This window comes from Callithrix jacchus, chromosome 15 (genome assembly GCF_049354715.1).
Source record: "Callithrix jacchus isolate 240 chromosome 15, calJac240_pri, whole genome shotgun sequence".
Classification (NCBI taxonomy): domain Eukaryota; kingdom Metazoa; phylum Chordata; class Mammalia; order Primates; family Cebidae; genus Callithrix; species Callithrix jacchus.
This window is the reverse complement of record NC_133516.1, coordinates 35,383,061-35,397,343: the sequence shown is the minus strand read 5'-3', so window position 1 is coordinate 35,397,343 and position 14,283 is coordinate 35,383,061. Positions and strand designations below refer to the sequence as shown.

Genomic DNA, 14,283 nt, shown 5'->3' with positions numbered 1-14,283 from the left:
AAAGAACAGCTTTTCTAAACTTCAGCAATGAGTACTTCCTAACTTTAGTGCTTTTTTAATTCTGTCTTAGAATCTCTTAAAGGCCATTTTAGTATCTTCAAATAAGGGATTCTCTGATTTTATTTAAAACACTGCATTTGTCTGTTAAGGATGAGCTAATCTTTTGGGCTTTGGGGGCTCATAAAGTACCCTTAGAGCCAGGGTTCTGGGGTGCGTCTGGGAGAGTAGGGTGGCGGCAATGTCTCACTCGGATGCCTGGGCCCCATGTGACTAAGCACCCGCCTGTCCCTGCAGGAGACCCTCTGCAGTGTGGAGCCTGGGTCGGGCAGTGCGCTCTTTACATCGTGATCATGGTTTTTGAAAAATCTGTCGTCTTCATCGTCCTCCTAATACTACAGTGGAAAAAGGTTTGCTTCGTCCCTGTGTTAGCAGCTCCTTGCCACACTGAGCAAGCAGCACTTCCTCCCATCACCCACACACACCAACTCTAAGAAAACCAAACTTCTGTTTTACCTCTGTGAATGTGTCCTGGGTTTGGTCTGATGTGGCAGCTACTCCAAAGGGCTTGTCATTCTTAGCATCAGTCCACTTCAAATGTCTGTTCTAGATGAAGCCTTGGGATGTATAAAACTAATGAATTACAGTCCCTGCCCTCGGGTTGCCTACCGTCTAATGTTGGTTTTTAGGCCTTGCAACCATACATGTTTCTACATTGGCAAATGTCCTGTCACACACCTCTCTTGGCTGGTAGTTTAAGCCATTTGGTGCCATGGGCAGCTTCCACAGTCTGTGACCATCAAGGTGGTGATCTCCTGGCCAACCCATGGGCTCCCCGACCCTGGCCTCTGCCCTTTGACCCCAGTTCTGTGTAGATTAAACCCCCCACTCCTCATCTCCACATGCCCATATGAGACCAGCTGGAAGCCTTTGAGAACAAGTGGCTCAGAGCTTGGCCTCCTTTGGGTTTTATTTGTGGCTGAATTTTATTTAAGAAAATAAGCCAAGGCTTTTCAGAGCTGTTGTGTTTTTGGGGTGGTTAGGGTGCAGGATTTCTGTTAGAAAGTGGTCTGGGGCCTCATTGCTAGTGTCTGTAATGAGCATCCACTGTGTTCACCCCTCCAGCCTCCTGAAGCCCACACTCCACTCTCCCGGTGGACACTGCTTTGCTCTGGCTCCAAGGCTGTATGCCCAATGCTCTTTGCAAGTCCACACTGAAGGAAAGCTGCCAAAGCACCAGCTGCTCAATGTGAACTCCAGGGGTTCCTTGTGGACAGTCTCATCTGGGAACTCTGCAGCCCTGGGCATGAAGTGCTGCTCCCATTGGGCTGTGGGGGAAGCGTCTAAGCTAAGGCTCCCTCAGGGCCTGTGGATACCACCCACCCACCCCAGGCACATTCTCAGTGGCCTCTCCGTACCTCACTGAGTCTGCTTCTCTTTACAGGTGGCCCTGTTGAATCCCATTGAAAACCCAGACTTGAAGCTGGCCATCGTCATGCTGATTGTCCCCTTCTTTGTCAACGTCAGTGCCATGTTGCATTTTCACCCCAGTTTGCTCCCTGCCTGCCAGAGTTCCTGTCCAAAGTTCTGAGTTTGACAGAAAGCTCACCTTGTAGCCCTCAGGTCTTTCTGTGTGACCATTTGCCACCTCTCCCACCCCCAGACCTGGAAATGGCGGGATTACTCTGTTAAAAGGCAGGGCCCCCGTCCAAGATGGAGGAGCCTAGAAGTTGTCTTGCCCTCCCTGCCACAGCGCCTCCCATCAAGAAGCCCTTGTATAGCACCAGCCTCTATGTCGGGATCATTTCAAACGTGCCCATCATTCATTCCTGACCACAGATCTTGAGAAGCTCCTGAGCACAATGGCTAGAAGTTAGGAAGCAGAAGTGGTGAGGGAAGCTGGGACAAACAGATTATGGCAAAGTGTGCCGGCCACGCACACGCAGTCTGTGGGAGGGGCCCAGAACAGGTGTCCAGAGGCCTTGCTTCCAGGCCCCAAACAGGCTGTCCCCCCATTTACCACAACAGAAACCCCTCAGGGCACATTCCTTGCACACACTCATCAGAAAACTCAACTGGAGAAAGTGGAGACTGGGAATCTCTTTCTAAGCTTTGGGAGATAGCAGGGCAATTGGATTGGGGTTTTCTTTCCATAGTTCTGGCTCTTATAACCTGGAATGGGAGTGGGTGGATAGGGGCTGCTCAGCTCTGCTTTGAAATGGTTTATCCCAAAGTAACCTGCACTTTTCCTTCCCGCAGGCCTTGATGTTTTGGGTAGTCGACAATTTCCTCATGAGAAAGGGGAAGACGAAAGCTAAGCTAGAAGAAAGGGGAGCCAACCAGGACTCGAGGAATGGGAGCAAGGTCCGCTACCGGAGGGCCGCATCCCATGAGGAGTCTGAGTCTGAGGTAGGGCCTTCCCAACTCTCCGAGGGCCAAACCGGTGCACCACTGGCTCAAGGGGGTCTCTGGTCTCGTGTTTACGTTTGGTCTTCCCTTGAGTGCTGAGTCACAGTGCCACCAGAGGGCAGGAGAAGAGGCAAAGCCGGAGATGAGCAAGGAATAGACGGCTCTGTCCAGCCAGGATCCATTCCTGCTGTCCCTTGGGCCTGCCTAGAGCAGGAGGGCAGAACAGATGGGGGTGACTTGCCTGTGACAGTCCCTCCATCAGTGGAGCAGACAGGAGAGGGAGGTGCTGCCTCATTTGGTGAGCTGACGAGGACCATCATGGGCCTAACGGTTGACCTTCAAGTAGTAGGGTATTTTAATCTCTGCCCACCACCAAAGAGCAAGGGAAGTGCTGGATAAAATAGCTGGAAACATCTAAAATACAGGGGTAGCCAGCTCTTGTAGAAGGAACCTCATTTCCCCTTATTTTCTGGTCTTCTGAATTCAAAGGTTTGGACATCAGGGAAGAACAGTGGTCCTTAGCGGCACCGAGGCCAGGATATGTGTTCTGGCGGCCCTGCGGTGCTCACCCCACATCTGCATGCAGGGCCAGCTCATGGAAGGCCTGGGAAGCTCCTGAGGCAGAGAGCACTGTGCAGGTGGAAGCTGCAGAAAAGCTGAGATGAACATTTTCCCCGAGAGGCCTAAAGATGTGCTGGTGAGGTGCAGGTGGATGCATAAGTAGCTTGTCATGACACTGTAATGTGTTCTGAGGTTGGGGCATAGACAGAACCCAGCGAGTGCCCTGGGCCAGCCTGGAGGGAGTTTCAGAAGATGAATAGATGAGTAGGACAGAGGGGAAGCCATGTCTTCTCTAGGTGTTTGTCCCTAGAATCTGGCCAGCACCTGTCATTCAAGAGCTTGGTGAACATTAGGTGAGTGGCAGACAGTGTTAAAGGGAGAAGCAGCAGCTGACAAGCATTCACAGTCACATGGTTTGCTGTCTGGGCTGTAATGTGAAATGCACTGTGGCGTGTATTCTGGAGCATAGGCAAGAAGTGAGATACAGGCTGAGCTAGATGGGCGATGCTGTGTGATCCAGGCTGTGGCATAGGATGTGCTCATACAGGCGGTGGGAGCAGTGGGAGTGTGGGGGCTGGGACCGAGACGAGGCAGGAAGCCCCGCAGAGGAGCAGTGCAGGGAAGAGGGGGTGAGACTGCCTACCCTGCCCTAGAATAGAAGGAGTTGGTGTTTCCCTTCACAGGTGGTCTTTGAACCTCCTGATCGTGACATAAGCTGTTCCAACCTTTCCCTGGTATTCAGAGATCTGAGGAGCCAGGTGGGTGGGTGGGGGGTGAGTGTGTTTGCCTCAGCTTCGTGGCTGAGTCATTCCAGGGGCTTAGGACAGCAAAGTGCCGCTATTTGTTTTCAGCAGTTACAGAGCTGGTTCAGAGCAGCCACACTGGACTCCCCCAGCCCACAGATGTTTTCTCTTCCTTTTGAAAGAAGCTTTTTGCTGGGCGCGGTGGCTCACGCCTGTAATCCCAGCTCTTTGGGAGGCCGAGGTGGGTGGATCATGAGGTCGAGATCGAGACCATCCTGGTCAACTTGGTGAAACCCCGTCTCTACTAAAAATACAAGAAATTAGCTGGGCATGGTGGCGTGTGCCTGTAATCCCAGCTACTCAGGAGGCTGAGGCAGGAGAATTGCCTGAACCCAGGAGGCGGAGGTTGCGGTGAGCCAGGATCGCACCATTGCACTCCAGCTTGGGTAACAAGAGCGAAACTCTGTCTCAAAAAAAAAAAAAAAAGTTTTTCAGTCTGCCTCTGCAGTATTTAAGGCAACTTCAAGGACTCCATGTGTCATGGTTGAGCTTTTTTAGCCAGGGTGACCTTAGGCTGCAGATCCCTGCTGAGTTTGCCCTGGTGGGGGTCAGTTCCCCTGGAGATCGACAGAGAAGTGGGGAGTATTAGCAGAGGAGGGGTCTGTCGACTCTGTGCTGGCTTCAGTAGCCCATGAGTGTCCCTGGAGTGAACATGGCCTGTGGATGCTAGCATATCTCATTGAATACAGGGAGCTTCCCCTCACTGTCTTAGAAATGTGAGACTTGGCCAGGCACAGTGGCTCATGCCTGTGATCCCAGCGCTTTGGGAGGCCGAAGCAGGTGGATCACTTCAGGTCAGCAGTTCGAGACCAGCCTGGCCAACATGGTGAAACCCTGTGTCTACTAAAAGTACAAAAGAAAAAATTAACTGGGCATGGTGGCACACCCCTTTAATCCCAGCTACTCAGGAGGCTGAGGCAGGAGGCTGAGGCAGGAGAATCACTTGAACCCGGGAGGCGGAGGTTGCAGTGAGATGAGATCGTGCCATTGCACTCCAGCCTGGGCGACAGAGTGATACTCTGTCAAAAAGAAAAGAAAAGAAAAACGTGAGACTTGAAGGGCCCAGGGTCCAGGGAGGGGAAATGAAGAAGGCCCTGCTGGTGGTTACTCAGGCCCTGCCTCTGCACTGCCTCAGATCCTGATCTCAGCGGATGACGAGATGGAGGAGTCCGACGAGGAGGACCTCCGCAGACTGACCCCCCTCAAGCCTGTGAAGAAAAAGAAGCACCGTTTCGGGCTGCCTGTATGACACATTCCCATGCTGAGGGTGACAGGAGGGCCCTGCCAGCTGCCAGTGTGCAGAGGTCATCCTGCAGCGTCGTTCCTTCCCCCCTCTGCCCTTCCTTTCTACCTCTGCTCCTCTTGCTGTCTCTGCCCGCTCTCGCCTGCCCCAGACTACTACTGTGACTTAAAAAGAGGGAAGAGGAGCCAGTGCCCGAGGGGGCCACGGGTGGCTGGAGGTCCCCATTCAGTTGCACTACAAACACTGACCAAATATGCAAGGAAGGAGTTGTGTTTGTTGTCCCAGACAGTGTTGGGAGCTACCCGAGGCCCTGCCCTGTGTCCAACCAGGTGGCAAGCTAGAAGGAAGCACAGGCACACAGGCCGTGGATGGGTCCCCTCACCGCGGCTGGGGCAGTGCAACTCGGAACGCCTTCAGGCTAAAAGTGACTCATTGACCAAGTTGGAACTGGAATGCTTTCTTACTTGGAATGGCTTTTGTAACTATTGATTTCTGAAGCTGGTTTTACGAGCTGTGACAGTGTTACTGGGTTGGGGGTATGTTTATTTCCTACAAAGTACTTATGGGACTAATGGGCAAAACAGAGATTTTTAAGTCTTCCATATGCTGTTTGACTTTTATATTTTTAAGTTATATTTTCATACTATTGTATTTAAAAACTTCTTAATTCCCAAAGAAATGGGTTTGTTTGCCTTTCACGGGGTGTGGGCTGGCAGGAGGGAAAGGTTGGGAGTTTTTTATTTGAAATATAGTTTGGTGATGCCCTGCGATAAGATGAGACAGATGATTGGGGAGGGAAGGAGGATGGCCCTTCTCGGGAATCACAAACCCAGTGCTTCTGTGAAGGTCAGACCCAAGCTTGGCGCTGCTGGTCTCGATGCAGATCCAGGAGCTGCAGAGTGTGTGAAACAGGAAGGGCGCTGCCCAGGGCCAATGAGCTCTAGTGTTCTGCTGGCAGATTAGAAGGTCTTGGTTAAACTTGACCAAGAAAGGAGCTTAGCTAAGAGATCTTTGTGTCCAGAGGACTCAAGACTAGCAGACTCCTGTGCAGAAGAGGAGTCTCTGCAGAGCCTCCCATCATGGTTTAAAATGGTCTTGGCCTCTCAGCCCCTGTTGCTGCAGCCTTCAGAGCCAGCCTCTGGACGCAGCGCCAGGAACCTCCTCTTATGCTACCCTGGTACCTGTCATTCCAAGTGTCATCTGTTTTGTATAGTGTTCTGGAGAACATCTGCCTCACAAAGTGATCCTATTTTCCACACCCTCCAAAGCTGAGGTGGCTAAGGCAGGTAGGGGTGAGAGAGCTCACTCTCTAAACCACAGGCAGGGCAAGGTGCTTCTAGGCCATGTCCCCTCCCTGTAGCATGGCCCCTGCTCCTCAGCATGGCCACAGGCCCCTGTGGCTTTGGGAGTTTGCTGATTATTGTGAAATGGGCTGACCCCAGCAATTTCCCTGCTGTGCAAGCAGCAAGGTAGGGGTGCTCCTCATAGTTTGTCAAGCTCAGAGGCAGCCATGGATGGTTAGGAACAGGAAGCCACAGTGCTAAGGTGTGAGCTAGAAGGGAGACAGCCTGGAATTTAAGTGAGACAAGTGCAGAGGAGGCTACTTTACTTAGAACCTTCCCTTTAGACCTGCATGAATATGTGTTCCACTTAAGCACATTGGATTTGAATTGTGGAGAGTGAGCCCAGCTGTTAAACCAGGTACCCGGGGACTACCCTCTGCCTCTCAGAGTCCTGCCTGTCCTGGACTTGGAGGCTAGCATTAGGAAGGCCTTCTCAGCCCATCTTCCACCAGGAGTGCAGAGCCAGGGTGCTGAGACTGCAGGGGACTGTAACTGCAGTAGGAGGCAACTTTGCCAGTGTGGGCCTCTTGGCCAGTAGGCCTGGCAGTGCCTGAAATTGGAGTCCGCCTGGGGTCTTGTGTCGTTTCTGTTCAAAATGACTCTGTGCTCCCTCCCATCCCACAGCTATGGTAGCCGGTATTTCCCTACCCGCTCTCTAGTGGGAAAGAGTGGCTGGAACCAGGCCATTCTGAGTCGAATTTGGGGAGACCAGGACTCATGTTCCTGGCAGGACAGTCATTCCCTCAAGGCATCACTGACTCAGTTCTAATCCCTCCCCTCCTGTTTCATTTTGGTTTGAACAACCTGTGCCTGCAGCTGTTTCTTCTGCCTTCCTGGAGCTCAGAATCAGAGCTTCATTTTCAGTCTTGAGCTCCTAATGTTTTCAAACAGGGCAGGGAATAGGAGAGCCATAATCTGTGAAAGCTGTAAAACAAACTCTGGGTTATGTAGACCTCAGATCATCTCATCTGAAGGCTCGGCCCACTTCCCAGTGAGCAGTGGGTTTGGGGAATAAAGAGGTAGCTGGTGAGTGATGGTTTTCCCCTGTATCCTGATTTTCAGAAAGGGCTTTAGTCTCTGAGCTGCAGCCAGTGTAGATGGCTGACCAGGGGACAGGGGTCTAATAGGGTGTCTGACCAAAGGGCACCTCTTGGTATGTGGCCTGGACAGTGTGGCATCTCATGTTTGGTCTTCCCCTCCTCGTGTGTGTGTGTGTGTGTGTGTGTACACACATGTACATACATATAAGTCTGTATTCCCAGGAGTGCCTCCTGCCATCATTGGGGGCTCTTCCGTGGTGCACCATCCCATGAGAGCAGATCAGAGGGCCGTGGTCAGGACTTCCTCCCGAGCTGCCCTCCCTCCCTGGGATGAGCTTCCTCACCACCTGCTCCAAGGTGCCTTACGAGGTGCAGCTCTTCACCTGGCCACATGGCATCCATCACCGTGCTTGAGAAATGATGAGACGTTGGCTGGATGTTGTGTACTATCAATCCAATGTGTCCAAATCTGGACCTCAGCCAAGCCAGCTGTGATGGAACCATGCAAGCCAAGGTCATGAACAAAGAGGAAATAAACTAATGAGGTAGAACTGCCATATCTGAAGGGAAGAGGTGGTTGGTACTGTGATTTCCTTTTGCTGTCAGAGGGATGTTGACAATGGCAAGAGAGGGGATATTGGTGAGCCCAGGTGATGGTGGCTTCTTGGTCCACTTGGCTTTAACACATGCAAAAGGAGGCTCTGTGGCCTCTCAAGCTTTAGCTTGTGCCCTCCCTGGCAACAGGGAGTCATGGGTTAATGTTACCTGTCATGCCTGTTTCTTCAGGGAAAATATTAAAAGGTTCAAATCCAAGCTGTGGCTTCCTCTAGGCAGTGTAAGCCTGGAGGTTGTAGCCCCAAGTTGATGTTCAAAGGCTGCCTCAGAGCCCTGGAGGGAGCAGCACCCAGCCGGCAGCCCACTCTGCCCTCCAGACTTCAGTTCACTGGCCTTTTCACAGCCAGGCTAAGATAGGCAGTGCTCGGAACTTCCCGCCAGCCAGAGCAGCTGCCTTGTAGAGTGTGAGGCTGGCTTTTAGAAGTTTCACACGCTTGTAGCTAAGAGTACAGAGCTGTCTGTTTCACTTTGTAAAACTGGCAGCTCTGAGGGGCTTGGCTTTGGTAACGGACTTATGGTCTAATTTGCCACAAGCACCTTGAGCTCCCAGGTGGATGGTTGGTTGGTTGGGTTGTTTTAAATTTGATTTTTCTTTTCCTGAAGTTTGTTAGAAGTCAGGCTTATGCGAGCAAAACCATGGCCCACTTTAGCTGCCATCCAGTGGGGGTATTTAATCAGTGGTGTTAGGATTCGTAGAAACATGTTTTTGAAATGAAAGGGAAGATGAAGTACTTACATTGTAAAATGGTTTACAATAAAGTTTGGCATCTTATTACAGTTTTTTAAAAAAGAAACCATCACATTTGTGGTTGTTGGTTGTGTGTTCTCTGGAGTTGAAACAGTGTTGCAGGGTCACAAACGATTCCCCTGTGAATTAGAAGGTTCTCCCCAGGGACCAGAGTGAGAAGGAACCTTACAAAGCCTCATGGCAGAAGTGGAAGCCAGCATCCGCCCAGGAAAAAAACAAACATGCTCTTGCCATTTCCACTTCCTCGCTAGTGAGAATTAAAGCAAGTCGTCTGAGAAGCAGTGAGCAGTCCACATCCTCATCCCTGAGGCTTCAGGGCTGGAAGGTGGGTACCTGGGCAGAGCCGCAGCATTAGGTGCCATGCACCCCCAGAGCCGGTGGAAGGCCCCCATGAGGCCTGGTCTGCCCCCGGCTGCCTCTTGGCTCATGTTCCATATCCTGGGCATTCCTCATGTCAGCACTTGTCTCAGATCAAGCCTGGCAGTCCTCATGTTGGCCTCCTGGAGCCAGGATGGCAGGATGGGGATTGGGGTGGGGTTCAAAGTATGACAGCTGTGGAGTGGCATTTGGGATAACGAAATGTCAGTTCCTGATTGGGTTCCATCTGCCTGGATCTTTCAAGGATGAAAATAGTCTCTATCATAGACTGAAAAGGACTTGGATAGGTCTGATCTCACTGGGAGGGCCCTGACCACCTACACACATCTGTTCCCCACACCCACCCCAGGCTTAGGATTGTGTCCTGTGCCCTGGGGTATCTTCCCCTTGCAAAGAGATGCATGAGAGCTTCTAGCAGAGGAGAGCTAAGTGACCTTCAGGGGGAGCCTTTGGGCCTGTTCTTGTCTCTGCAGCTCAATACCTGGAGTGGGCTGCACTCTCCTTCACCCTCTTTGAGCAACTGAAACTGTCCTGCAGGCCAGCCCCGCTGCGGTGGCCTCACCTAGTCAGAGGCCTAAGCCTGAGCCTGTTTCCTGCCTCTGTCTCATCAGTGCTCTGACCATCGAGCGTGGTTTCCTCCCTTGTCCTTTTCAGACCCCTTACTCCCCACTTAACTGAACTTGCACTTGGGATAAGACAGAGGACAAAGACATCAGCAAAAGCACGAGCAACTCCCCAGGCTCCCCTTGGCCTCAGCTTCTCCACCTGCTAACCTGTGGTAGCCCCTCTCTCTGAGTTTGCTGTGAGGGCCCAGTGAGCTCACCATGAGCAAATGCAGCTGACACGGAAAGCTCCTGCTCTGCCACCATGCAGGCATGGAAAATCTCTTTCCACTGGAATCCAGGAGGAGAGACGGAAGAGAAAGAAAAACAAGCTCAGAGCAGTCCAACCTGGCTAGGGCCTTCTGTTTCCTCAGGGGCACCCCACACCCACCACACACTGGGATGAGCGCTTGCAGAGGAACAACTCAGATGTCACACATTCCAGGACCCACATCCGTAAACACACAGCAAGTCCGCCAGTGCCAGCACCTCCCCCAGCAAATCAAGCAGCTGTCCCAGCGGGCATAGGGTCTCTGCAGCCATTTGTTTTCCCCAGGGCTGCAACCCCCAGACAGCAGTACTCGGAGTCCCTCTCATCTCCGAGAATAAACTCTGAAGCCAGCAACCCTGCCGACCTGAATCATCAGGGAGCCTGTCAGAGGAGGGGCAGTGACTCCCGGACAAGCAAGCAGGCTATATAAGTTCCAGAAGGCTGGGCTCCGCTCAGATCTTTTCCAGCAGCTGCTGTTTACCAGAGAGGTGCCTTCGGAGACCCAGCACTTATAAAACACCCACCATGTCCCAGGTAGGAGGGCCCAGCACAGGCTGTGTTGATGCCAGAGGGAGTGGAGGTGGAGTCCTGGACACTGAGCTCTGGCAGCTGTGTCATGAGCTGAGACACAGCATGAGAGCCCCAAGCATGAACTGGAGGCTCTGCAGCCCTGGGAGACGGGAGCTCAGGGTGGACCCCCCTGGGGAACCACTTTTCTATGTGGCTTTGGTGGTATTCCGTGGTTTGTTAGGAAGAGTGAAGAGAAATGTGGGGGCTTAGAGCTCTTCATGTGTGTGTGTGTGCATGTGTGTGCTGATGTAGCTAAGTGTGTATAGCTTTGTGCCTTTGTAGCTACGGCCCCTGCAGCTATGCACTCTGTAGCTACACATATAGGTTTGTCTCTGTATGTGTATGGTATATGCAGGAAGCTGTTTGTGTGTGCACAGGAGGCTATAGGGACACAGCTGGGTGCATCCTGTACAGGGGTACAGCATGTTGCTCTGAGCAGCCCGGCCCAGGCTGAGGGAGGGAATCCCTGCACCTGCACCCAGGCATAGGAAGGAAGGTCTCAGATTCATAGGCTCCTGGGGTTGAGGGGTAGGGTAAACACCGAGCCTGGGTGTCCTCCACCCTGGAGGAACACACCAGTCTGCCAAGAGAGAGGGGTTGTTCCTGTTGCCTGCGGGTGGGTGCCCACTTTGGACTGTAACTGTGGGTATCTAGTCCTTCTACCCCATTTTCACTCCCAAAGACACAAAGTAAATACTGGTGCTTTTCTGGGAGAGGGGCAATCCTTGAGGGACACCTTGCTACTCAGCAGGTTTTGGAACTAACCAAATTCGCTGTATTGTGTATTGCTCACCCTCAGAGCTAGTCCTCTTCTCCATTCCCCACTGTGCCCAGCCCTGAGCTTGGCCAAGCAGATAGACACACCAGTGTGAGGCTGCAGCAGCCACTGCTCCCAGGAGCTCCTGGGCTATGGGGGAAGGGCACAGGGGCAAGTCAGACCAAGACAGCTGGGAGACTCATGGCAGGTGGAGTATAGTTGGGAAAGCTTTCTCTGGAAGAGGAGTGGAGCCTTGAATAGGCTTGGGTTTAGTGAGCAGAGAAGAGGGGTCTTGGCCAAGGTACAGAGGTAGGGGTCCCCACCTTGAGGCCTCAGGTAGTAAGATGAGGCTTTTGGATCTCCAAGGCTGGTGCTCAGGAAGCCCCCATCAAGAAGAAGCGCCCCCCTGTGAAGGAGGAGGACCTGAAGGGGGCCCGAGGAAACCTGACCAAGAACCAGGAAATCAAGTCCAAGACCTACCAGGTCATGCGGGAGTGTGGTGAGTGTCCTCAAACTGGCTGGGGCTGGGCTGGGGGTACATGTGTGTGTGTCGGTTGGGGGAGGTGGTCAAGGATCCTTTTCTGAGAATTCAGCATTCCTGGGCTCAGGAAAGGGTGCTCCCATCATAAGGGACCTTCCCAATTAGGAAGCCAGGCTGGCCCCTGACTGTACCTCCTTCCCACAGAGCAAGCTGGCTCGGCCGCCCCATCGGTGTTCAGCCGCACCCGCACAGGCACGGAGACTGTCTTTGAGAAGCCCAAAGCCGGACCCGCCAAGAATGTCTTCGGCTGAGAAGTGCACACCACTCCCCTTGCTGCCCAAATGCTCAGAAACTGCAGCCTTTCCCAGGAACTCTTTTTTTATGCCAGAACGCCTCCTGTCCCCTGCCGTCTCTGGGGCTGCCACCTCCCCTTCAGACCTGGCCCTTCAGCCAAGGGCTTTGCACCAGCACCTTGAAGCCCCAATAAAGAGGATGCACAAGTGGCCCCAGCAGTTGGAAGGTGTTGGTTGATCCCTGGCTGTGGCTGCTATTGAGGGGGAGGACAGGGTGGGATCATGGAACATGTCCATTTGGGAGGCTCCCAGGGGATAGCACAGGTGCTGTTGTGGCCACTGCACATGCTGCCTTGGACATGGAGACCTGCTGCTGACCTGTGACTTCAGACCAGATTCTTCTGAGCCTCAATTTCCGCTTTTATACCACAGGAGAGTTGAGCTGGAGCCTGTTCCATAAAGCAGGCCATTGTGACACTGCTCAGAGTGAAGTGGGTAGGGGCTCAGGGACCACTTCTCCCTCTGCCTTCCACAGAAGCTGCTGAGAAGCCTCCAAGGACCCCCAGGCTCTGCGGCTCCTAGGGACCTCAAAACCCCTCTCCTTGCACTTTTGTTCACACTGCCTCCTTGCCAGCTTTTCTCCCCTCTAAGACAAAGCCAGATCAAGATTCCTCTCTGGCAGTCAGTTTCCTGAGCCATTGTCTCTTCTAAACAGCAGGGTAAGCCTCCCATGTTCTGCTCCAACCAGGCTACCTGCGGCATGGGAACACCAGATCCTCAGCCTGCAAGACCCTTCCCTCTCCAGTCGTCTGTCCCCCGTGTACCTGGAACCACCAGATTTAAAAGACACATAGAGGCCTGTCCCATTGTGATGGCAAGACCATGGACAGGCTGACAGCGGCTCCTTTTGGAGATAGACTGGCAGCGCCTGGGCTTGTGGTGTCTGGCTCAGGGCTGCAGCCTGCTTGGGATTCCCTCCTGTCCCACCACCAGGGGAGCCAGCTGCCCAGCGCCTTCCCCACAGTAACGGCCAGCCTGGCCTCCTTATATAGCTCTGGGTCTAGGCTAGCCCCATCCTCTGTGCCCCAAGGGAGCAGACCTGCTGGGAGGAAGGGCCTGGTTCCTACTTGCTGGGGTAGGCTCTTCCCCGAGACACTGAAAGGGGTGTGTTCCCCTGTCCCAAACATATCCAGAGCCGAAAGGGTGAGCAGTGGAGACGTGCGCAGAGAGGCTTCTGGCCAGTCATGCTAAGGAAGGGGAGCGTCTTCTTTACAGCTGTAGAAATAGCTCCAGTCTCTGACACCCTTGTTCCAGGCCTGCTGCTGCGTCTAATGGAGACAGGACTGGTGGAGAAAACCCTCCCCAGCCTCTGGCTGCCCCAAGGCCCCCCATAGGTCCCTAAGGCAGCTGGCCCCTCAGGGCTGGTGTCATGGAGCTGTCCTCCTTCCCTTATCCAGGACTTGGCACCTGGCCACATTTGTGACTCATGTTTACCCATCTGTCCACAGACTCCCCAGAGCCACCAGGGAACATGAGCCCCAGCAGCACCCAGAGCGCGTAACATGTACTCACTCAATCACACTTCACAACGAGCAGAGTGCTTCAACTTTAATAAGCCCAGGACCCAACCCAGGCCCTTGCAAAGTGCCCCCGTGGGTCTGGCTGCAGCACTGTCTCATGAAAACAGCATTCTGCCCTCTCTCAACTGGCAATTCCTGGGCTCCCTCTGCTCCACCAGCCACCACCCCAGTCACCCCTCAGGAGCTACTAATATTGTCAGCTCTATCCTGTGTTCCATGCTCTCCTGTCAATAAACTTCCCGCGTGGAGACCTCTGTGCCACAGGATGTGGCAGCTTTATGACTGTTGTATTGCCTAATTGCCATTGTTTTGGGGGGCCTTGCTTGGGTTGAGCCTAAAGCCCTGGCTAGGTTCATGGCACTCAAATAGCAGCCTGGGACCCCAGGAGAGAGAAGGAGGTGCCCTGTGCCCAGCACCTCTCACTTCAGAAATAAGGCATATCTATCCTGACTCTAGATCTTGCCCCACGTAGATACCTCCCAGAGTTACCCAATGCCTTAGGGCCCTTCCGTCAGCCAGTCAGACTCACCTGGTGGCCAAGGCCCCCTTCCTCCAGGAAGCCACTATGGTAGCCCTGTAGCCCTAGTCTTTC

At 53.2% G+C, this 14,283-nt stretch overlaps 2 protein-coding genes across 7 annotated transcripts in view; both read left to right on the top strand.

The window, feature by feature from the left end:
- The window catches only part of STIMATE (STIM activating enhancer), a 63,157-nt gene extending 54,352 nt beyond the window's left edge, over positions 1-8,805 (top strand). The window contains exons 5-9 of one of the 5 annotated variants that reach the window (XR_004734621.3): positions 295-407; positions 1,442-1,519; positions 2,257-2,406; positions 2,896-3,103; positions 4,906-8,805. Coding sequence is in view for 2 of the 5 variants with exons in the window: in XM_035275817.3 (XP_035131708.3) it covers positions 295-407; positions 1,442-1,519; positions 2,257-2,406; positions 4,906-5,019 (455 nt within the window). In the remaining 3 variants the exon portion in view is untranslated. Of the gene's footprint in view, positions 1-294; positions 408-1,441; positions 1,520-2,256; positions 2,407-2,895; positions 3,115-4,905 lie in introns of all 5 variants that reach the window. The other 4 variants (XR_008476738.2, XR_013527360.1, XM_035275817.3 and 1 more) reach the window with 4 other exon arrangements.
- A 1,659-nt stretch (positions 8,806-10,464) lies between these two features.
- On the top strand, positions 10,465-12,330 carry MUSTN1 (musculoskeletal, embryonic nuclear protein 1). Of its 2 annotated transcripts, none has more exons than XM_035275819.2 (3): positions 10,465-10,544; positions 11,704-11,836; positions 12,023-12,330. In XM_035275819.2, exons 1-3 carry the CDS (start codon positions 10,536-10,538, stop codon positions 12,127-12,129), a joined length of 249 nt encoding a protein of 82 aa, XP_035131710.1. In that variant the 5' UTR covers positions 10,465-10,535; the 3' UTR covers positions 12,130-12,330. The 2 variants fall into 2 exon arrangements, with proteins under 2 accessions (XP_035131710.1, XP_078207277.1); XM_078351151.1 differs by having other exon boundaries at positions 10,465-10,742.
- The last annotated feature ends 1,953 nt before the right edge of the window (positions 12,331-14,283 follow it).